At 52.9% G+C, this 21,864-nt stretch overlaps 1 protein-coding gene across 1 annotated transcript; it reads left to right on the top strand.

The window, feature by feature from the left end:
* The first annotated feature begins 174 nt into the window (after positions 1 to 174).
* On the top strand, positions 175 to 19,697 carry Kcnj4 (potassium inwardly rectifying channel subfamily J member 4). Its single transcript, XM_051189377.1, has 2 exons — positions 175 to 232; positions 18,024 to 19,697. The coding sequence occupies exon 2, from the start codon at positions 18,063 to 18,065 to the stop codon at positions 19,395 to 19,397; it is 1,335 nt and encodes a 444-aa protein (XP_051045334.1). The 5' UTR covers positions 175 to 232; positions 18,024 to 18,062; the 3' UTR covers positions 19,398 to 19,697.
* The last annotated feature ends 2,167 nt before the right edge of the window (positions 19,698 to 21,864 follow it).

Below are 21,864 nucleotides of genomic sequence, written 5' to 3'. Positions count from 1 at the left end.
CAGGCAGCGCCCAGCTCTTGGCGCCGCGCAACGCTGAAAGTTACGCAGGAAGCGGCGCGGGACGGCGCGGAGACCCCGAGACCCACGGCGGCTGCCCGGGTTAACGGCGACATCGCGGGCAGGCGGCGCCCGCGCCCGAACCCCGGCGCCCCCGGACGCCGCCCGCCGGACTCTGCTGTGGGATGTAGCGGCCACCCACCGCCCAGCACCTACTCGGACCTTACGCCCCGGGGTAAGCTCGGGCTCGCCCACCGCGAGCGCTATCAGTCTGTGAATCTGTCCCAATGCCTATCTAGCCGAGGGAGTGACTGTTTGTCCTACTGCTCTGGACATACCCAACCTGCACTCATCTCTCTGATCCGGGTCCCGAAAGGTCCCTTTGTGGTCCTGTGACGATCCCCCCCCACCCCATCCCTCGAGCTGGTGTTCTCTGTCCATTTGTCACCTATGGGTTTCGACTGGCAAAAGAAAGGAGATGGATGAAAGAGATTTTGACCTCCTGCCCTGGCGATGGCCCTTCTCTGCCCTCGCCCACCTTCATGCCTTGAGCTGCAAGGCAGGTGACTTGCAGCAAGATGGAAAAGGGGTGTCTCTACTTCCCACCTCCCACCTGCAGTCTCTGTGATAGTTCTGAACATGACAAAAATCCCCCTTCTGCTGTGTTGAGTGCCTGTCTTGTGCCTAGAGTAGGTGAGAGGGATGCATAAATGAAGCATTTCAGTGTAGTTAGTGGTGGAAACTGAGGCTGCAGAGAGAGGAAAAAATGACCCCCACCCCCACTCCCCTCTGCAAAGGGAAAACACAGCAAAGAGTGATTCCTTGAGCTCCAAGCAGAGAGAACTTCCCCTACCACCTGCAGAATGTCCCTTAACTAGGGTCAGCCTGTTGCCACACACAAACTATGCAGGGGACCCAGACTTCAAGGCAGGGATAGGTAGCCCAGAGAAGCAGGCGGCAGTGGCCTCTAGGTATCAGGAAGCAGGGTGGCTGGGCATCACTGAGACAGGGCCTCAAGAGCAGGAGAGCACCGAGTAGTAGGCTGAAAGAGCTGGGAAGAAGAGGGAGTGTCTGGCTTTGGACAGAGAGGGGCTGGACCCAGGGATGCAATACACTCCACCACCCCTGCATCCAGACCTCCCAGGACTTCCAGGGACCCAAGAGCACTGTATAGGCTTGACTTGGCTTCTGAGAGGAGGAGAAAAGGGAGAAGCAGGACACTTGGGCAAGTGATTGCATGCAGCATGGTAGGGACACAGCTGCTTGGCATGGGGCTGGAGACCGGACTGAATCTAAAGCATTCAGCTTATTCTCCCTTTGGAAGAACGGCCTCTTTCTGGAGTTTTCCATACTGGGCATCATGCCTCCTATATCTCTTGATCTGGGCTTTAGAGATGAACCCCAGCTAGCTGAGAAACTAGCATCTGCCAACACATGTGGAATGGGGACACCAGACCTGCCCCGCTGACCTCCAGTGGAGGGCCCTGAGCTCTGTGAGCAGAGTACTGGTGGGCTGGAGGAAGGGCTGGGCAGATGGGAGTAAGGACTCAGCTTACTCTGAAGGAAAACAAGTAGCTACTAGTGGCAAGAATATGGCTGGGCATTCAGACAGACAATAATGGAGATATCTAGGCATTAAATGGGGGACTTAGGACTTAGGAGCTGTACCCAACAATCCCTTGTGTCACCCTTGAAGAAACAATTTCCTGGGGAGGAGGAACATAGAAGTGACTGGCTAGACAGACATGACTGTGGGCTTCTGCTTGGGTGACCTTGGGCACTTGACTTTTCTTCTCTGATCTCAGTTTGTACAAGTGGAAAGTTGGAGTGTAGCACCAACTTCGTTGAGCTGTCAGTGGCTTGCACATAGTGTCAGGGCCCTGAGAGAGAAGAGCTTGCAGGTTCTTAAGAAACATTTGTGGCCAGGAGGACAAAGTCACTCTAGGATGCTGTAGGAAGATTCAGGGCTTAGGATGAGAGGGAGGGGGAGGAGGAACTGTGTGGGCTTACACAAGGCGGGCAGGTTCTTAATGTAGATCTGAGGGAGGCGGGGGCGAGTGCTAGGGGGGTTGTGAGGAGGAGGGCCCCTTCGCGGGGACCACTGAGTCACGAGGACATGTAAGCGACATGACAACCAGCAACATGGTAACCAGGAAACTAGCGGTGGGAATGGAGCTGGAGCAGTGTGTAGGGGTGGGGGAGGGTGGACTGGCAGCACCCAGGCTTGGAGGGTCCCTGGTGGGTTACACTGGCTGGCCTGTGAGGGATGCAGGCCAGGGCAGGCTAGGGAAGAAAAGGGGTATAAGCAGAAGAAGAGGAGGCACTCGGGGTCTGCTGGGCAGGGGGCTTCTCTGGTACCTCCCCAGGCTCCTCTTCTCCTCCACATCTCCACTTTTCATGCCTCACCCCCTAGGATGCCAAATTTGGCTCACGCAATCTGTCGTCTCTCTTCTGAGATTGGCACGGGGACGAAAGCCGAGTGCATTACATCAGCGCCTGATCCCCCTGCACTGAAGGGGGGGGGGGAGGACCAAAGACTGGGCCAGGCTAGGAGTGGAAGGGCAGCAGCCAGACTTCAACTTTCTTGCTTGTCTCTTGTTTGTTCTTCTTACCCTAATCTTAGATGAAGGGGGAGTTTAGGGGAAGCCACGCAGAGCCTAGAGATGGGACCAGAACTCCAATCTTGAGGAGGATCAATGGCTGGGGCAGGAAGTAAGGTCCTGTTGTTTTCCCCTGGCTAGGTGAGGCCTGAGAGTTGCCAGGAGCCCATGTGGCATTGCCTGGCCATGTGACCTTGGGCAGATTCCCTTCTATAGAGTTCACATCTATATAGTGAATGTTGGCCACTTGTAGTGTTGGTGATTCCCCGAGAGGAGGTGCCTTCTGCCACTTTGGCATACCAGGGCCTCAGGAGAGATCCTTGACCTTGAACAGTAGCTTCCCTCCTTGTGCCTCTGTCTTTTCACCTGTGAAATGGGAATGGTAGAATGTTCAAGTTGACCACCTGGGCCCTGGACATGAGTTGTGGTACAGGAGAGAGAGAGCAGGGTCCTGGCTCCAAAGCCACAGATATGTCGGAGTCCTATGGTCTTCCATACGATGACCAGAGGTGGGGGGATGGCTAGTCTCACCACTATGGGGACAGATGGTGTGGGAGGACAGTTTCCTGCATGCAGAGGTACTTGGTACTTGTATCGTTGGTCTGATGCTGTCATTTTGCAGAAGTGAATACTGAGGTCCTGGGGCCACAGTGATGACCCAGGAGTGGAGGAAATAGCTCCAGCTCTTTACTCTCAGCCCCTCTTGGAAGCAGGCAGATGAGGAGCCCTGAGGGCCTAGCTCTGGCTTTGGCCCCTCCTCTTCTTTTCCTGCATCCATGCCCATCTCCACTATCAAGGGCTTTGCCCTTATCCCTTACTTGGTCCACTTAAGGACTTCCTTTAGAACTCCTTTGAAAATTAATCCTAGACTGTCCCTGCGAGGCAGAAACTGGATTTAGGGTTAAGCTAAAAGATATGGTCTATTCTAGAATATTACATTCTAGAATATTCCCCTCCCTGACTGAATTTTAGGCAGGAGATGATCTAGTTGCTCCCAACAACATGACACCCCCTCAGGATCCTCTGGGGGAAAAACTCATTTTTGTAGATGGGAAGGACGGCTTAGTGACATGGACTGAGCTGGCCCAGTTGTTCCCAGTCAGCCAAACGGCTTGTTATCCCTGGGAGGCTGAGAAAGATGGGGGTACCTGAGGTTTGGCGAGAAAGTGAGCAACCTGCTCCTAATGTGGCAGAGCCTTCCTGCCTGGTGACTTTCACCTCATGGGTGACTATGAATGACATCCCCACCTCTGATCTGTATTTCCCAGAGTTGTGCCAGGAGGCCATGTATACCACTCTGCTATCTAACTGACAGATAAGCTGCCTGGCCAGGCAATGAGGGTAGGAGTTTCAGCAAGCTCCTACTTAATCCTTGCAGCAGCTCTCCATTGATGTTGTACTGTCTTTGTATTACAGATGGAGAAGCTACATACAGCCCAGAGGGACTGTGCTACCTGCCCAAGGTCACATAGCAAGGAATTATAGAGAGACTGGGTTGAGTTTAGAGGGATTTGGTTCCCCTGGGGGCCGTCCCTGGGGTTTCCCCATAAAGAGTGGAAAATATTCCTCCCCTGGGCTGGGGTTTGGCAGAAGATGGTCTAGCCACTCCCACAGTCCAACACCCCCTCAGGGATCGTCTGGGGGCTCCATTCTAGAGACAGATGAAGTTAGAGCCACTGGGGAGAGCTCATTTTATGGACAGGAAGACTGAGCTGGTCCAAGGTGACCAGAGCATCAGTGTTCAGCCAGGCAGCCTGTTCTCTAGCCTGAGACTGTCCCCTGCATCACTGGAAGGGGCCTTGGGTGGATGGTGCTGTGGACGTAGGCTCAGAATCTTGAGATACTGTTGGCTCCGGGCTAGACTTCCAGAAGTGTCCTGTTCTATCATTCCGTGGAGCAGAGAGAGCAGACATGGCAGGTCCAGTTTGTAGTCCTTGCCCCTAGATCGTCTGTAGACATCAAAACTGTGGCCTGAGGTTTGGGGATGTGGAGGGAGAGACCTGTCTGGCATGAAACAGTCTAGAAGCTGGTAACCTGATTGTAGTTCTCTGTGTGACCTTAGGTCAGTCAGTTACCCTCTCTGAGCTTGGTCTCCCCAAATGAGCTTAACAAAGTTCTGGAAAGAAAAATCTCTTTGCCCCCCTCCAAACTCCCAGTAACTGCCACTGGGCTGTGTTATCCTATGGTCTCTAAATGTCTTTCCCTCCTCGAGGAAGGAGCAGGCAGGAACCCTGGGGGCTGGCCAACCTTTAAGCTTCCCAGTCTTCCTTGGGATGGGGGATGGGGGCTCTCCAGGCTCAACCCTTCTTCTCTTTTTCATCTTTATTTTTCTCTTGCTCTCTCTTCCCTGGCAACGTGGGCTGATCGCTGTTCAAACTTTTAATTCACATGGTAATTGTAATAATAACATGGGCCGAGGCCCCTCTGCCTGTGACACTGCAGCTGGTGGAGCTCAGCTATGAATAGAGCCTGAGTCACACATGCGCGGCGGCGTCTGCAAGGGCGCGCTCTCTGCTCCTTGGTGGTGGGTGGGGTGAGGCATGGGGGCATGGGGCTCACACTTGGGCCGGCTCTGGATCTTGACCTCCTGCTTCCAAAGGTCTATGCAAGAACTGTCCCCACAGACTGCCCTCTGGTCCCTGGGTGAACCTGTGAGACATAGGGCATGGTTACTTCCCATTCACAGAAGGGAAAGTTGAGACTCTGATGGAGAGCATGGCTGCTGGAAACCTGTGGGACTGGATGTGTGGATTTGGCTGATTCTGAGGCCATGGCTCTCCTTTGGGATACATACACAAGCCAGGGAAATGGGGGCGCTCTGGGGCTAGGCACTGCAGGTCTCTCTCCGCAATCTTCTCCCAGCCGCCTCCCACCTGCTCTGCGCGCCCGGCAGGTGCACACAAGAGCCCTGCCTAGAATGATGGTCCTGTTGTTGTTTGGTGACGTAGACATTGTATGCAGCAGAGAGATAGACCTCTGGTCTCCTAGCTTCACTACCCGCCTGCTAAGTTTACAGGCGTGAGCCTCCATGCCTGGCTTATACGGTGTTAGGAGCGCTCGCATACGCTAGATGGTCCCTGACCAGCTGAGCTATATCTCCAGCCCTTAAAGGCTGTTTTGAGGGAGTGAGCAGAGGGTGCTGGGCTTTTTGTGTGGTCCCAGTCAGTTCTCCCCGCTGTCCCATGAGCACAGGTATGTTCTTTGGAGCTGCATATGTCCCAGCCCCCAGAAGCCCCAGACCCACCCACATTTGGTCTTCTGGCACTGTTCCCCACCTCCGTGTCTCCCTCTTTGACCCTCCCACCAGTTCCTCATCTCTTCTCTGTGGTTATCTGGCCAGTCCATAGCCAGCACAAGGCGTCACAGGAAGGGTGAGGTGAGGTGCCCCTAGGAGACAGCACCAGGCCCTTATAGGGTATTAAGAACCATGCTGTGAGAGGTGGTGTTGTCATGGCGACCTACTACTGAGAGCATGGGTTGGAGATCCCAGGGCCCATGGGACCTCCAGCTGGGCAGAGGTGAACTAGGGTATGAGGATTCAGATTGAGAAAGACTGGGCTGAAGAGAAATTTCACCTTAGCAGACCACGGTCACTCTGGGAGGCCCTGTGAGCTCTGTGAAGCCAGGGCCACTGGTGAGGACATGGGTCAGTGAGGTGTGCTTTACTTTTCCCCTGTGGCCTTCTCTGTTGCTGGAGCAGGGTGAGAGGAGATAGAGAGGAGGGACCAGGTGTTCAGTGGGGCTAGGGTTGTGCTATCTCAAGGAGGTATCAGAGTTTTAACACCAGGCTTCCTGGTCTGGTCTCTTCCCATCCACAGTGTAACTCCTCTCTGCCCAGCCTATGTTGAGATGGCATTGGTCTGGGGACAGACAGGATGGGGGTCAGTGAGACACAGACAGAAGCCATTACTTTCAGATACATTATTTCCAGTCACTTGGCATCTGTCTCTCCATGCCTGCTGAGCCTTGTACACCAGCTCCCTCTTCCTGGCCCCAGACCTGCTCCAGGCCATGCAGCTGCAGACTCCAAGGCCACCTGACCTTGGAGAAGTCCTAGCTGGGCACCAGGGCCATCCCCCAGACACCGGACAGTGCCTGAACAGGAAGGTAGAGAGGGTACAGCCAGGGCCTGAGAGACCAAGGTCCCATCTTAGGGATGCCCTTAGATGAACCCTTTTAACCAGCTTAGCCTCACTCCTCCAAGTCAAGTGGGTTGCCCATCCTAGAAGGTTTGTGAGCAACCATGGAATGGCACCTGCTGAGAGACAGAGAGTCCTGGCACAGGGTGAAGGAAGGGACTCAGAACCCAAAAAAATATCTTGGAGGGACTGCAGTATGGGAACCACAAACAGCCCATTGTCTTAATTATGCATATGGCCTCTGTCTGTGCCTTTGCCTCCCAGAGCCCATGGCACCCCCTGTAGTGTTCCTCTTGGTTTGTTTGGGTAATCCAACGCTTGAACCCTCGCCTCAAGCTCGCTATCTATACCCCTACCCCCTTCTCCGCCCCCACCGTGTTTCCTTTCCCTTTCCCTTTTGAGACTGGGTATCACTAAATTGTCTAGACTGGCCTTGAACTCTGTAGGGGGCTGACCTTGAATTTGTACTCTTTCTGCCTACCCCCTCTCCAGCAGCTGTGAAGATAGGCCTGGACCACCAGACTTGGCTTTGAGCGGTGCTGGCTCTCGGCTCTCATCACCTTTCAGAGCAGGGCTTTTAACAGCACAGAAGGGAAGATCTGGGTGTGGCAGCTCAAATCCCACCCCTTTTGATAGGGTGAGGCAGAAGGATTGTTACAGGTTTAAAGCCATCATGGACTATGTGGTGAGTTCTGGGCCAGCCTGGGCTACAGAGTGAAATTAATAACCAAGTCACAGACAGGACCTTCCCTGAAGAACACTAAAACACAGGGCATGTGTGAGGGTAAGTAGTCTTTTAGGATTTCACTGTGTGTGTGTGTGTGTGTGTGTGTGTGTGTGTGTACGTATGTGTGCATGTGTGCTTATTAATAATACACTATAGTCAGCAAGTGGCTTTACTCTGGGTCTTGTTTGAAGCTGAAAAACCAATACCCTGGGTAGAGATCCTGAAGCTCCAATGGATACATGTATGTCTTCCTTTTCTCCCTTGGGCTCCCTGGGACCCAAGTGCCAAGACCTCTTGGAAGCTGCTGCTCTGCCTTGGAGCACCCTCCTCTCCTATGCCCACTGAGCCTAGGTTCCAGTCCCCTGTAACCAGCTGTCCCCAGGGCCTTAATCCTGCCTAGGCCATAGTCCAAGTTCTATCTTGTCCACCTTCCTCTGCATTCTAGACTTATATATCTTTCCAGGGACTCCCCCCCCCCCTTTTTTTTTCTTTTTAGGTTTTTTGAGACAGGTTTTTTTTTTTTTTTTTTTTTTTAGCTTTAGCTATCCTGAAACTCATTCTGTAGACCAGACTGGCTCTGAACTCACAAAGATCTGCCTGCCTCCTGAGTGCTGGGATTAAAGGTGTGTGCCACCATGCTGGCTCAGGGACCCTTTCTTTAGCCCCTAACAGTGTACATTCTTTGGCTCCTGCCCTGGAACAAGACACTCCACTTCACAAGATCTGACCTAAGTAGGCCTGCTCAGAGTTCATGTGTTTTTCTTTTTGAAACATGGTTTCACTGTGTAGCCCTGGCTGTCCTGAAACCACAGAGATCTGCCTGCCTCCACCTCCTGAGTGTTAGAACTGAAGACTTGTGCCACCATGCCCAGCTCAGGACTCACTGCTTCTCCCACAGCATGTAGTGGGTACTCAAGATATCACTGCTCACAGTACACCCTCCAGAGCATAGCTACAGACAGGGGGTCCGGTGCTGAGCCAGCTCAGGGTGCCCGTTAGGGGACCAATGAATGAGTGAGTGAGTGAGTGAGTGAGTGAATGAATGAATGAATGAATGGGATGCCTGGAGCTGGTGGGAACCGGTCAGAACCTATGAGTAAGCATTTGGTATTCTTTTAGCCACAGTTCCTTGGCTGTTGACAGTGTTGGTATGTGACATAGTCCCTTACCCCCTGAGGGCTCTGTCTGTTGTGTCCTCTCCCCAAGCCCTGTCCCACCTCCCAAGTCATTGTCCTCAAGCTTCCCTCCTCAGGAGACCTGTTACCCCTCTTCTCCCCAGGTCATTCAGGACTGGGCTCTGTGGAGGTGGAGCAGAGGCCTGACACTTGAGTTGTCCTGTCCTCTGTCTCCTCTGCTCACAGCTACTGTGCCATGTCCTCTGTTGCAATGGCACAGAAGGTCCTTCCTGGTCTGTGCTCGGGGCCACCTCTGCTCCCTCATTACAGCATCAAAAATAGCTTGTCACATTCTGTGACATCGCCCTGCTCAGGTCCTTCACGGGAATTATGACAAGCTGCACAGATCTTATGTCCTTGTCCCTTGTCAGTTGTGTGTAAAGCATTTATTGCATGCCAGGCTTTAGAACTCAGGGTGAATAGTCAAGGATGCCCAGCACTGATGGACCAATGACATAAGGTCCATAAGGGCTGTGAGGGAGAGGAGGGCATAGCAGGGATGTATAGAACTTGTTTGAGCCTAAAGCCTCTAAATCACATCTAGTGGGAGGGGGTTAGGAGCGAAAGAGCCATAGAGATTCAGTGAGAAGGGCAGAGACAGCCAGTGCAAAGGCCCCAGGCAGGATGCTGTGATATGTTGGAGGGATGGGGAGAAAGGCCATGTGGCTGTGTGCAGGGGTTGGGGTAAAGAATTGAGGGGGCAAGGTCTGTGTGAGAGAAGAATTCACCCTGGGGGATGTGGGGGGCCCTGAAACTGTAGCTGGCAAGGAACAGGAATCTTGACTGGGGAGGCCAGGAGGAGGCTGTGGTCTAGGCTTGAGGCTGTGGCTACGCAGGACATGGAATAGAGCAGCCAGTATCCAGTCCCGTGGGCCTGCTCTCTGTGAGATAAGAATAGGACCACCACAGCTTAGAATAAGAACCAGAACATGGCTGGTGCCATAGTTTTCTGGGAGTGAAGGAGGTATAGGGCTTAGGTCTGAAGCACTCTGGGAGGGCTCACAGACTGAGCAGAATGCAGGAGGTAATGGGCACCTCTTAGCCATGTAGCAGACACTCAGTGAGTCCGCTTCGAGGAAGATGTGGCTGCTGGTATTTTAAGGCTCCGACTAGATGAGATCACAAGTGGGGGGGGCAGGAGGACTGCAGAAGAGCTGAGGAGGGAGGTCAGTGATGGAGGGAGGTTGATGGCTGCTGGTAATTGGTGGCTGAGCCTCTACTCCCAGGGTATGTGGCTTATAGAAGTTGGAGGAGGCAGGATAACCCAAGAGAGGCTCTCAGGCCTGAAGGACACTGATCACAGTGTCCTTTAGAGGAGCCCTAGGAGGCAGAGGGGGAATGGGAGGTAATGTCCTATAAGAAGGGTTTTTGTAAAAAAAAAAAAAAAAAAAGGGGGGGGTTGGGATTGGAAGATGGCTTGGAGGCTAAAGTGCTTGCTATGCAAGCATGAGGAGCTGAGTTCAGATCCCCAGACCCTGTGTAAAATTCAGTGTGGCAGTGTGCTTGTAACCTCAGTCTTGAGGGGGTCGGTGGACAGAAACAGGCAGATCTTAGGACCTGCAGGTCAGCCAGTCCAGTCAAAATATCAAGTTCCAGGTTCAGTGAGAGACTCTGTCAAAAAACAAGGCAGAGGGTGGCTGAAGAAGAAAACTGGCGTCAGCCTCTGGCCTCCCTGGGCCACATGCACTTAGAGGACTCAGGAGAGCACGTGCACAAGCATGCTCTCATGAATGCCACAGAACAGCTGCATCTTATAATGTCTGCCCTCTGCACTTTACAGTTCATACCCCTTGCCCTCCACGGGTCATCTTTGCAGCATGCCTGTAGAGTGGGCATTTGTCTTTCTCCACTTTGTAAAGTGTAACTCAAAAAGAAGTTAAGGCATGTTGCCTAAGGCCCCACAGCCCCTGGGGGATGTATCCTTAGTTGTTGAGGACCTTACGAATGCTGTGACTCCTCTGACAAACACACATGTTCAATGCTAATTTTAAAATTCATGGGTATTTTCCATAGGTGATACACCTATATTGTTCTAAAATTAAAAGACAAATGAAAAAATAGTGGGTATTCTCCCAGTCACCTGCTTCCCCTCCCAAGGAGCAGTCAGTGCCACCAGCTTCCTGAGTCTACATCCAGACAAGCAGAGAGAAGCAGATATGTGTAGCTATAAACTCCTCTCCCTTTTCACACGAGGTAGCAACTCTACTCACCACTCATAGCTGTTGGCTTTTTTTTTTTTTTTTTTTTTTTTTTTACTTAAAAATTCATCTCGCAGACCCACAAGGCTCCAGAAATTGCTGCCTCCTTGGCTTCCATGGCTGCTTTATGGTGCTGCTCATGGAAGGGTAGCTGGGATGCTGCCTGCCTCGACTCCAGCATGTGTGTATGACTTGTGTGAGTGTGTGATGGTCTCCAGATGTGAGGTAGCCCCATCATCAGTGCCCTGGTGCCCTCTGGCTGGGCAGAACCGCCCAGAGTGAGAGCGGAGGGGCGGTGGGGGCCAGCAGCCTAGTCCTGAATCGCCCTCCTTCCCTCTCTCCTCAGTCTTCCCCTCACACTCCCCCCACTTCCTCCCTACCCCACCTCCCATCTGCTTCTTGGAGAGTATAAGGCCTCCCTTAGGAAGTCTAAGTCTGCCCTATGGTTTTGTTGAGGCAGGCCCAAGCCCCGCCCATACCCTGTCCTCACTCCCAGCTTTTATTTTTACTATTTTGAAACAGACTTTCACGTAGTCCATGTTGGCCGGAACTTCACTATAGAACCCAAGATAACTTTGAACTCTTGATCCTCCTGCGTTTAGAGACTGGCAGTCATGTGATTGGCTTCTGTGGGTAGTGTCTGCTCGGGCAGTTTGCACTGAGAGGGGACAGCAGTATCCACTCCTCAGCTCTAGGGATCCTGATGTCTTCCCACCCCCCAGCCTTGTTTTCTGAGATCCAGGGGCAAGGCACTGGTGGTGTGGGTGGGTGGGTAATGAACAATAGGTGGGTGACAGGGACAAGGTAGATGTGGGGTCTTCTAGGTCAATGTTGATACTCTTCTCTTTCCAGCCTTGGGGAAATGAGCTCAGTGGGTCACTGGCCTGAGCTTCCCGCTGTGAGGCTGTGGGAGAGTCTGAGACCCTCTCCTTCTGTCCATTCACCCCTGGCCACATGCTCTATCTGGGCATCCAGGAGTTCTGGAGCCCAGTGGCTGATGACCCAAGGTCACCTTTCCTTTACCTGGTTACTAGCCCCTTCCTCCTCTGCAACTCCAAGCCACTGTTGTCACTTCTTGCTGCCCTGCTTTCCCCACCCTACCCCCATATCTAGAGGCCAGCCTAAAGCATATTGTCAGGAGCCTAGACCTCACATTATGTGTGACCAGGGACACCTTAGGGATGCATGAGTCCAAGCTGGACTGTATATCATTATGTAGCCCAGGTTAGCCTCAGACTCCAGGCTGAAAGCCCTCTGTGCCGTGGCCCTTCTACTTCTAAAACAGGAATGATAACGGTACCTTTTCTGAGGTCACTATGAGGCTGAGAGGAATCGATCAGTGAAAAGCACTCACAATGGCTCCTGCTTCGGGTGAATGCCTGATAAATGCTCAGTGCAGATCCGCAACATAATAGTGTGGGGGAGGGGGAGGGGCAGTGTGCAGAGGGATCCCAGGGTCTAGAGGAAAGCAGCATGGCTTTCGCCACGTGCTGTGCATTTTGGTGACATCAGGGCCACTCTGCACATAGGGACGTGCTGTCGTATTCCTTTTGCCAGTGGAGTTGCTGAGGCTGAGCTATGACTGACCCTTCCAGAGCTTGCCTGGCCAAGTCCAGACTGTGTAATTTGATTCTGGGGCCAGGGCTCTCAGGGCAGTGAATGATACCCTGACATGTTTCCAGTAGGTGTGGGTGGGTCCTGGGTTCTGCATCTAAGATTCCTCTCTCGATTCCTGAGCAGGAGTGTGCCATCCCCTCACGATACATGCATACATGCATATATATGTCACTTACCCTATGCAGACATGGGCCATGTGCAATCCTGTTTATCCCTCTTCAGTCTTAGGCAGTGAGGTCCATAATTGGCTTTACCTACAGATGAAGCATGCAGAGAACAGAGAGATGAAGTATCTGGCCTGAAGTCACATAGAAAGTGATTTGGAGAGACTGGAGAAAATCCAGCCAATTAAGTGCTTGTTTCCAAGTGTGAGGACTTGAATTTGACCCCCAGAACTCACAGAACATGGTGGGTGTGGTGGCATGTGTGTGTAGCCTCAGTGCTGGGGAAGGAGAGGCAAGAGGATTCTTGGAGCTACTTGTCAAGCCCTGGGCCAGTACGAGACCCTGTGCAGAGAAGGTGGAGAGAGTTCCTGTAGTGTGTCCACATAGAATAAAGATTTGAAGTGTTATCATTGAGAAGGAAAGATGGAGCTGAAGGAATCAGATTATCCAGGGTCAGAGGGACAGGATAGGCACCTTCAGAGGGTTGTGCCTTTGTGCTGCCTACCCCACATTTTTTTCTTTTGAGACAGAGTCTCACTACATAGCCCTGGCTAGCTTGGAACTCGATATATAATCCAGACTGGCTTTCGATTCAGAGATCGACCTGTCTCTGTCTCCACAGTGCTGAGACTAAAGATGTATTCTACCATGCCTTTTTTGAGGCTCATAGCTCAACTGCCTGGAGCCTTAAATTCCTCTCCCACTGCAGAGGCCCACATGTTGGACTGGAGAGGCCTACCCACTTAACCTAGCAAGTCTATGCCTGGGAACCTCACAGCAGGGGTACAGGTGGTCTTGCAATCTCCAGGGTTGGGATAGTAGTTGTTAGTGTGAATTTCCCTCTTCCCCAAGAGAAATCTGCCCACCTTCTGGGGGCAGAACTTTAATCCTGGTGCCTGCTCAGGGGACTAACAGCAAGGGGTTCCTTCTCTTCATTGTTTTACATAGCCTGCATGCGTCACCTCTTGCCAGGGCATTGTATAGGGTCCCTACTTTGCAGACAGCAGTGGGTGAACCTGGCCAGAGCACCTGTGTGGTAAAGTCAAGCCAGGAGTTCTCTTCCAAGTCTTCTCCTGTTTCCCTGAGTCACTGCATCTTTGTGCCACCAATCTGTCACCCTTGGGGGTCCTTCCCCACTATCAGGGCATCCTCACTGTAGTGGTTCTCCTGCTGAGGTCGGTGCTGTGGCATTGCCTCCCTGTGCAGGTAGGGAAAGGAAGGCAGAAGTCTGAGAGTGGCCACTGAGAGCCCAGGTTTTGCCATCTCAACCATATACTTGCAACCAACAGGTCCTTCTCAGTTGATCTGAAGCTAAATGGGGTTGAAGCAGCAAAGGTGGCAGCGTACAGAGAGCAGGGCAGCCTGAAGGTCAGCTAGGCAGGGCAGTGAGGGAAGGGGAAGGAGAAGGGGATTTGAGAACCAAAGCCCTTGATCCCAGAGCATCACAACAGACAAGAGGCCAGAAACCAGTGGCCTGGGAGAGCAAGGGCAAGGGGGAGCTGAGGATCAAGAGGTGCCAGGCCTAAGTGGGAGTACTAGCTTGCCAGTTCTGCTGTGCAAGCCCCAGTCTCATCTCCCCGGCTCTGAAAACTGCTTTCCCCACACGGGGAAAGCAGCCAGAACCCCTTGTGCTTCAGTAGCTGCTTAATAAATATATATGTTGGCTGAACAAAGACAGCGATATCTCGGTGACACAGGCAGGCCAAGCCTGATGTGGAGTCCGCACTTGCAGAGCAGCCTGTCTCTCAACTGCTTCAGAGAGACTGAGGTATGAGACCACCTGTGAGCCCTGTCACCTCCCATGTTGTCTCACCCACAGCAGTTGGACAAAAAGCCCGGAAGGTGGCTGTCCCCAAGCATGGCTCTCACTGCTTTTGGGGCTGCCAGGACCAAATAGAGGTTCCCAGGGAGGGAACTCCGTGGCATCTGGTCACCCTTTTTGTCATGGGTAGCCAGGATGTGTGTGTGGGGGGGGGTGAGTGGCTAGGAATGGTTGTTCTTCCGGCCTTTGCCACTAGACACACTGCAGGATGCAATCTGAGTAAGGACAGGGACTCCATCTCCATTGCTGTTTGCTGGGCTGGCAGCCTGCTCTGGAGGCTATGGAGAACCATGGCCACTGTTTTCTTTACATTCCATCACCTCAAAGAGCCCAAGACAAGATGGAGGATAAGTGGCCCCAGGCTTGGGGAATGATGCAAGGCTGAGAAAGGGAAGACCTTTAACAAGGCATTGCAAAGAGCTCCAGGCTCTTTTTGTCACACAGCCAGTATCCTTTAGTTCACTTGATGGACAGGATAGAGACTGGTCCCCAGCCTTCCAGGAAAGTATTGGCTAGGGTCATACATCTGCCTGGACAAGCAGAGCTCCCCTTTTTTCAAAATAAATTCTACTTAGAGGAGGAAGATGCTGACCCATACGTTGTATCCCCTCCTGTCTTGTCATCTGTGTCCCTTCTCTTTTGAGCATTTCCCAGAAGCCCCGTGTGGTCAGAGGAAGCTGTTGGCCATGCACACATGCCCAGCTGGCACTTTTCACTGGTGGGATGTGCACTTAGCCCACACACTGACAGGTGAGCTTCACCTCCCTACTGAAAGGGCCCGTGGTGGCCACAGCAGCTGCTCACAGCAGCAGGAGGCTGGACTAATTGCACACAGCTACTCATCGCTGTAACCTAGGGGACATATCTGGGGAACTGGTATTCCTGAGCACTGGGGTTGGCAAGAGCCTTAAAAGCCCACCATGAGGCAGGCACAGGAGGAGTTCCAAGAGCTTGTCAGGGCCAGAAAGAGGCACAGGAGCCTGCAGAACTATGGGGCAGGTGATGGGAGACTGGGGAGTGTGTGTTGATCAGGGAGGTGAGTACCTGGTATGGACGGGGCGGGGTGGGGCTGGGGGGTCTCAAGGCTGATGCTGGAAGGGGCTTCCTCATCTTCACCCACTAGTCAGAGCCCTTGACCAGTGGTAAGGGAGGGAACACTCCAAAGCCTAGAGCCATGAGGAGCTCCCTCAACTACTCACCCCAGGCCCCTTGTGAGGGTGGACACAATGAACCATCTCTGCAGCACAAGTGAGCTGGTCCTACCAGCAGTCAGACGTCCTGTCCTTTGCATCTTGGAAGGCAGTCTTCGGCAGGACCCTTCTTGGACAGCTAATGGTGTTCATTCATCAAAGGCCCAGGTGTCACTTCTTGTCCTCTGCTTCTCTTGCAGAGGCGCAGGGTGTGATTAAGAGCCTGTCATTGTAAGGTTAGTACCCACTATTGCCTAGTTTCAGTCCTCCAGGCCCCTCCAGAGAAAAGCGACAGAAAGCGGAAGGCCTGTCTTTCCAAATATCAGGGTGGGTGTGAACAACCTGGTCAGGACAATCCCACTTGCCTCATTCTGAAACTCTTAGCTCCTTTCCATGCCCGGGCCTCCTTGGCCTCAGTTACGAAACAATGGTCTTGAACGCGGCTGCCTTGTGTTTCCCAGCTCTGAGTGTTTTTGGTGCAGATGAAGGAGTTGGCAGCAATGGTGGAACACAGCAAGGGAACCTTGCTCTAAACGGCCAGTGTTGAATTCTGGGCCATACCCAAGAAGTCTAACCTTCCAGGTCAGGAAACTAAAGGCCAATCAAATCACATAGCAGATCAGGGACTTGGACCAAGGGAGCCCCTTGGTGTGGGGTGGGGGAGAGAAGCAGGGTCTGGTAGGGTGGCTTGGGGGAGGGAGAGGGAGACTCTGCAGAAAGAGGCAGGGGAAAGGGCTGTTGATATCTAAATTATAGCATTGGCGCGCACCGGTTGCTGCGGCAACCAAGTTGTCCTGAACCAGGGAAGTGTGTAAACATTGCCACAGATGCACAATTAGACCAGGAAGAATAGAACAGAAAATAGAAGCTTCCAGACTTATATAATCATAGGCCAAAATGTTATCAGGAGCCCAGGCTTGGGTCCCAGTCCTGCTGGCCTCCAGGACCTGAGACTGCACCATCAGCTCTGATGCTTAGACCTCAAGGGCACAGGACACAGAAGAGAGTGTGCCTTCTGTGTGAGTCCAGTTGGTGGGCACGCCATGAGGGGGTGGCAGGCCTCTGCTGGAACAGCTGGCAACCATAGTCAAGCCCGCCTGCCTCTCACAGGCACCCAGCAAGTGGGGAGCAGCAGGGTGGGGGCTTTGTCTTCCGGGGTCTTGTGAGGTAGGATTTTCAACCCTCAGTTTGCAAATGAGGAAAGTCAGAGAAGGAAAAGAACAGAGTGGTCAGAGGCAGGTAGGAGGGAAGTGTACTAACTGCGTCACCTATGCCCATTTTTCATCCAGGAGCCCCTGGAAGGTGACACCTGAGCTTGGATCCACTTTCTTGCCATCAGGCCTCTTGCCTTCTTTCAGCCAGCTGCATGTACCCATACAGGGACAGAAGTTCTAGGCTCTCCCTTCCTCTGTCTTGATACTCTGTCTGGATACTCTGTCAGCCCAGCCTCTGTCCTGCTCCCAGCAACTCTGGGGATCAATGGCACCCTGTCTGGGGACACTCACCCAACGGTAACTGTTAGCCACAGGGGGATGCTCACATCTACAAAACCAATGTGGATGAGGAGCTGAAATGTAATACAATAGAATTAAAAAAAAAAAAAAACAAAACAAAACAAAAAACTATAGGTGGCTGGTGCAGAGGCTAAGCTGGAAGGCAAGTGGGGGGGGTCAAAGCTCTGAATATGCAGGACATGGAGTCAAGATGAGCATTGGGATGGAAGTGTAGTTCAGTGGTGGAATGCTTGTTCAATTTGGCAAAACCCTGGGTTCCAACCCTAGCACCACCAAAAATAGAGTTTGGCAAGATGGCTTGGCAGATAAAGGTGCTTGCTCTGCAAGCCTGACAGCCTGAATTTGATCCGTGGAACCCATGGTAGAAAAAAGAGCTGACTCCTGAAAGCTGTCCTGTCTTGGACATGCACCATGGCAAGCATGCCCCTCCTGTGATGATAATGATGATGACAGTAAGAACAACACATTGAAATGAAGGGTAAGAAGCCAGTGTGGTTCCACATTCAGGAGGCAGAGGCAAGCAGATCTCTGAGGACAGCCTGATCTACATAATGAGTTCCAGGTTAGCCAAGGCAACATGGTCAAGACCCTAATTCAAAAACAGAAAAAAGAAAAGATATAGAAGCTTCCAGAACAGCGGCAAGCTGGAAGGGCCACCCTGAGCAGTAAGGACTAGAACCTGGACCTCTTCTTCTTTGGGCAGACCCTAGCCCAGGGTTTGGATCTGCCTCAGGGACACAGGCTTAGTTTCCATAGTGACCCTCTGTCATAACCTCTGAGTGTCAAAGGAAGTCTTGAGGTCCTATGTAGATGTTCCTGGTCCTGAGGTTCTGGTAGCCCTTTGCTCCCCAGCACCTCACCTGTTCCTTGTTTCCCACAGGCCCTGCATCTCCCCAGGTGACCACCCCGGCCTCAGGTCATGCACGGACACAACCGAAACGGGCAGGCCCACGTGCCCCGGCGGAAACGCCGCAACCGCTTTGTCAAGAAGAACGGCCAGTGCAACGTCTACTTTGCCAACCTGAGCAACAAGTCCCAGCGGTACATGGCGGACATCTTCACCACCTGTGTGGACACTCGCTGGCGGTACATGCTCATGATCTTTTCTGCGGCCTTCCTCGTCTCCTGGCTGTTTTTTGGCCTCCTCTTCTGGTGCATTGCCTTCTTCCACGGTGACCTGGAGGCCAGCCCCTCGGTGCCTGCTGCAGGAGGCCCGGGGGGCAATGGTGGGGCAGCCCCGATGGCCCCCAAACCCTGCATCATGCATGTAAATGGCTTTTTGGGAGCCTTCCTGTTCTCGGTGGAGACACAGACGACCATCGGCTATGGCTTCCGGTGCGTGACAGAGGAGTGCCCATTGGCAGTCATTGCAGTGGTGGTCCAGTCCATTGTGGGCTGTGTCATTGACTCCTTCATGATTGGCACTATCATGGCCAAGATGGCACGGCCCAAGAAGAGGGCACAGACGCTCCTGTTCAGCCACCATGCGGTCATCTCAGTGCGTGACGGCAAGCTCTGCCTGATGTGGCGTGTGGGCAACCTGCGCAAGAGCCACATTGTGGAGGCCCATGTCCGGGCTCAGCTCATCAAGCCCTATATGACCCAAGAGGGTGAGTACCTGCCACTAGACCAGCGGGACCTCAACGTGGGCTATGACATAGGCCTGGACCGCATCTTCTTGGTGTCACCCATCATCATTGTGCATGAAATTGACGAGGACAGTCCACTCTACGGCATGGGCAAGGAGGAGCTGGAGTCAGAGGACTTCGAGATTGTGGTCATCCTGGAGGGCATGGTGGAGGCCACAGCTATGACCACACAGGCCCGCAGCTCCTACCTGGCCAGTGAGATCCTGTGGGGTCACCGGTTCGAGCCTGTGGTCTTTGAGGAGAAGAGTCACTACAAGGTGGACTACTCACGATTCCACAAGACCTATGAGGTGGCTGGCACGCCCTGCTGCTCTGCCCGTGAACTGCAGGAGAGCAAGATCACGGTACTGCCCGCCCCACCGCCCCCTCCCAGTGCCTTCTGCTATGAAAATGAGCTGGCCCTCATGAGCCAGGAGGAAGAGGAGATGGAAGAGGAAGCTGCAGCAGCAGCAGCTGTGGCTGCAGGCCTGGGCCTGGAGGCAGGCTCCAAAGAAGAGGCAGGCATCATTCGGATGCTTGAGTTTGGTAGCCATCTGGATCTGGAGCGCATGCAAGCCACCCTCCCGCTGGACAATATTTCCTACCGCAGGGAATCTGCCATCTGACCTCCAGGCCCTGCCCTCCTCTGCTCCTGCAAGAGCCTCTGCCAGGGGTGGGGTGTCAGGACAAGTCTCCCACTCTCAGGACAGAGTTGAACATGGCTCCATGGACCCGGAGGAAGGTGGGGGCTTCAAAGACTGGGAGATCCCTTCCTGTTGACTGCAGAGCCCAGGACTGGGAAGGACCCAGCTACTCAGCCCTGCTGGCCTGAGCCCTGCCCGCCCCACCCTTTCCCCACTGACCCTTCAAGGATGTGCCCCTTCTGTTCTCAGGACCTTGGGGAAGGTGGCTGGACTGCTGGGGGGTGGGCATCATGGGGGTTCTGGGTGGGCAGGGTGGGTCTGGGGAGAGGGAGGGGTGTGTTTCTTTTGCATGACTGTGGTCTGTTCTCTTGACTTTCTTTTGTAAATATCTATAAATGGAAGAGATGGAGACACAAGTCCACCTCTGCCCGTTTCTACCTGTGATACAGAGAAGCTGCCATCCCTCTGCGTGTCTACCCTTACCCCACCCAGCCCCAGCCCCACCCAGCTGGCTGGTCCCTTGAGACCCTTGAAGCCAGCTCTGTCTGTATGGTGGTGTTGGGTTTGGATACAGAGGGGGCCCCAGAGGTGGGATGAGCATCCTCCCTCCTTGCAGTCCTTCGAGTTCCCATATTGATGAAGGCATTTGTAACTATTTTTAATAAAGCATATGGTCCTCTAGAAGTAGGCTGGTAGAAAGGGAGAGAGAGAGAAAAAAAGAGAGAGAAAGAGAGCATGTGAGTATCTTATGTGGCTCCCCTTCCTAATAATGTGTGTGTGTATGTAGGTGCACATGTATGTGTCCATGTGGAAGCCAAAGGACAATCTTGGGTGTTGTTCTTCAGGAGCCATCCACCTTTTAAAAAGATTTATTCCCATTCCGTAGTCATGAACATTTTCTCCTACATGTATGTCTGTGCACCCTGTGCATCCCTGGGGCACATGGAGTCCAGAAGAGAGTATCGAATCCTCTAGGACTGGAGTTACAGGTGTTTGTACCACCTGTGGTGCTGGGAATCAAACTTGGGTCCTCTGCAAAAGCAACAAGTGCCCTTAACCACTGAGCCATCTCTCCAGCTCCATCCACCTTATTTTTTGAGACAGGGTCTCTCTGGTCTGGAGCTCATGGTTAGGATAGGCTAGCTGACCAGAGAGCCACAGGGTCTACCTGTCTCCTCCTAGTGCCAGATTTTTTTTTTCTCCCTAGGTGCTGGGGATTGAACTCAGGTCCTCATGCTTGCACTTTAGTGACTGAGCCATCTCAGGGGTATGTACCCTTTCTGAGTTACTGACCCTCACAGGGACCTCTACCACCTGGTAGGCAATGAAAGGAGCCTGAGTGAGCATCACAGAAGCTGGGTGTCAGTCAAATCTTTGTAACTCAGGGGAAGTAGGAAGTGCTTAAGGGATTTACACACACGTGTATGTGCACATACATTCACTTTCTACACACTGCTGAGGGAGCTGCAGGGCACCATAGCAGGAGGGTGTGGCATCTGCGCAGTCTGCTGAGGGGCCTCTGGCAATCCCTTTCCTTTGGGCTCCATAGTTGGTATTGTGTGGAGAGCTACCTTCACTCAGGCAACCCTCTGTTCTTCAAGGTCTGTGGGTTGCTGTGCTTAACCCAGTCAGTTGCTCCTGACGTCACTGGGGAGCTGTACTGTCCACTCTGGAAAAGAACCAGGGTAGCCCCTGCAGCATGTGGGCTGATGGTCTGGTGCTGAGTTGGGGCTTCAGGCCCTTCCTCCTATGGATTCCATCAGATTCCTTTGGGGTGTTTACAGTAGGAATCTTAAGAGTGAAGGCTACTGGGGGGGGGAGCTCAACTTAAACATCACTTCCCATGCATTTTATTGGGCAAGTCGGGTCATCAGGGGTTCAATCTGATGCAGTAGGGGAAGGAAATCAGACTGTATCTTTAGGAGCAAGGCAAGTGTTGTCATGATGGATGATCTAGCTGCCCCCCCATTTTGGTTTTTCGAGATAGTTTCTTTTTCCTTTGGGGGGGCAGGGAGTGGTTGAGACAGGTTTCCCGGTGTAGCTTTGGAGGCTGTCTTGGAACTAGCTCTGTAGACCAGGCTGGCCTCAAACTCAGAGATCCTCCTGCCTCTGCCTCCTCAGTGCTGGGATTAAAGGCGTGTGCCACCAACACCCACTGATCTAGCCCCTTCCTGAGGGGTTGCCTTCAGCCACTCTATTCCACATGCCGGCTGTGTGTGCCCAGCATTCAGACTGTAGAAAAGCAGACAGCACCCTGTGTGGTCTCTGTGCCAATATGCCAGCTAACCCCTGTGAAGTAAGGTGGGCTGATGTATGAAGGCTCACAGTTCACCAGCACTGGCCACCACTACCCCTTGGGTATATACTGTACACTCAGCATGCTATAACAGTTTTACAAGGGAATCTGTGGACTCTTTCCTGGAGACCAGATCCAAGGCCCCCAACAGTA

The sequence above is a fragment of the Phodopus roborovskii genome, unplaced genomic scaffold (assembly GCF_943737965.1).
Source record: "Phodopus roborovskii unplaced genomic scaffold, PHOROB, whole genome shotgun sequence".
Classification (NCBI taxonomy): Eukaryota; Metazoa; Chordata; class Mammalia; order Rodentia; family Cricetidae; genus Phodopus; species Phodopus roborovskii.
This window is presented reverse-complemented; position numbering and strand designations above follow the sequence as displayed.

Excerpts from the sequence above, each read along its gene's own strand:
- Kcnj4 (XM_051189377.1), top strand. The coding sequence starts at position 18,063 with ATGCACGGACACAACCGAAACGGGCAGGCCCACGTGCCCCGGCGGAAA.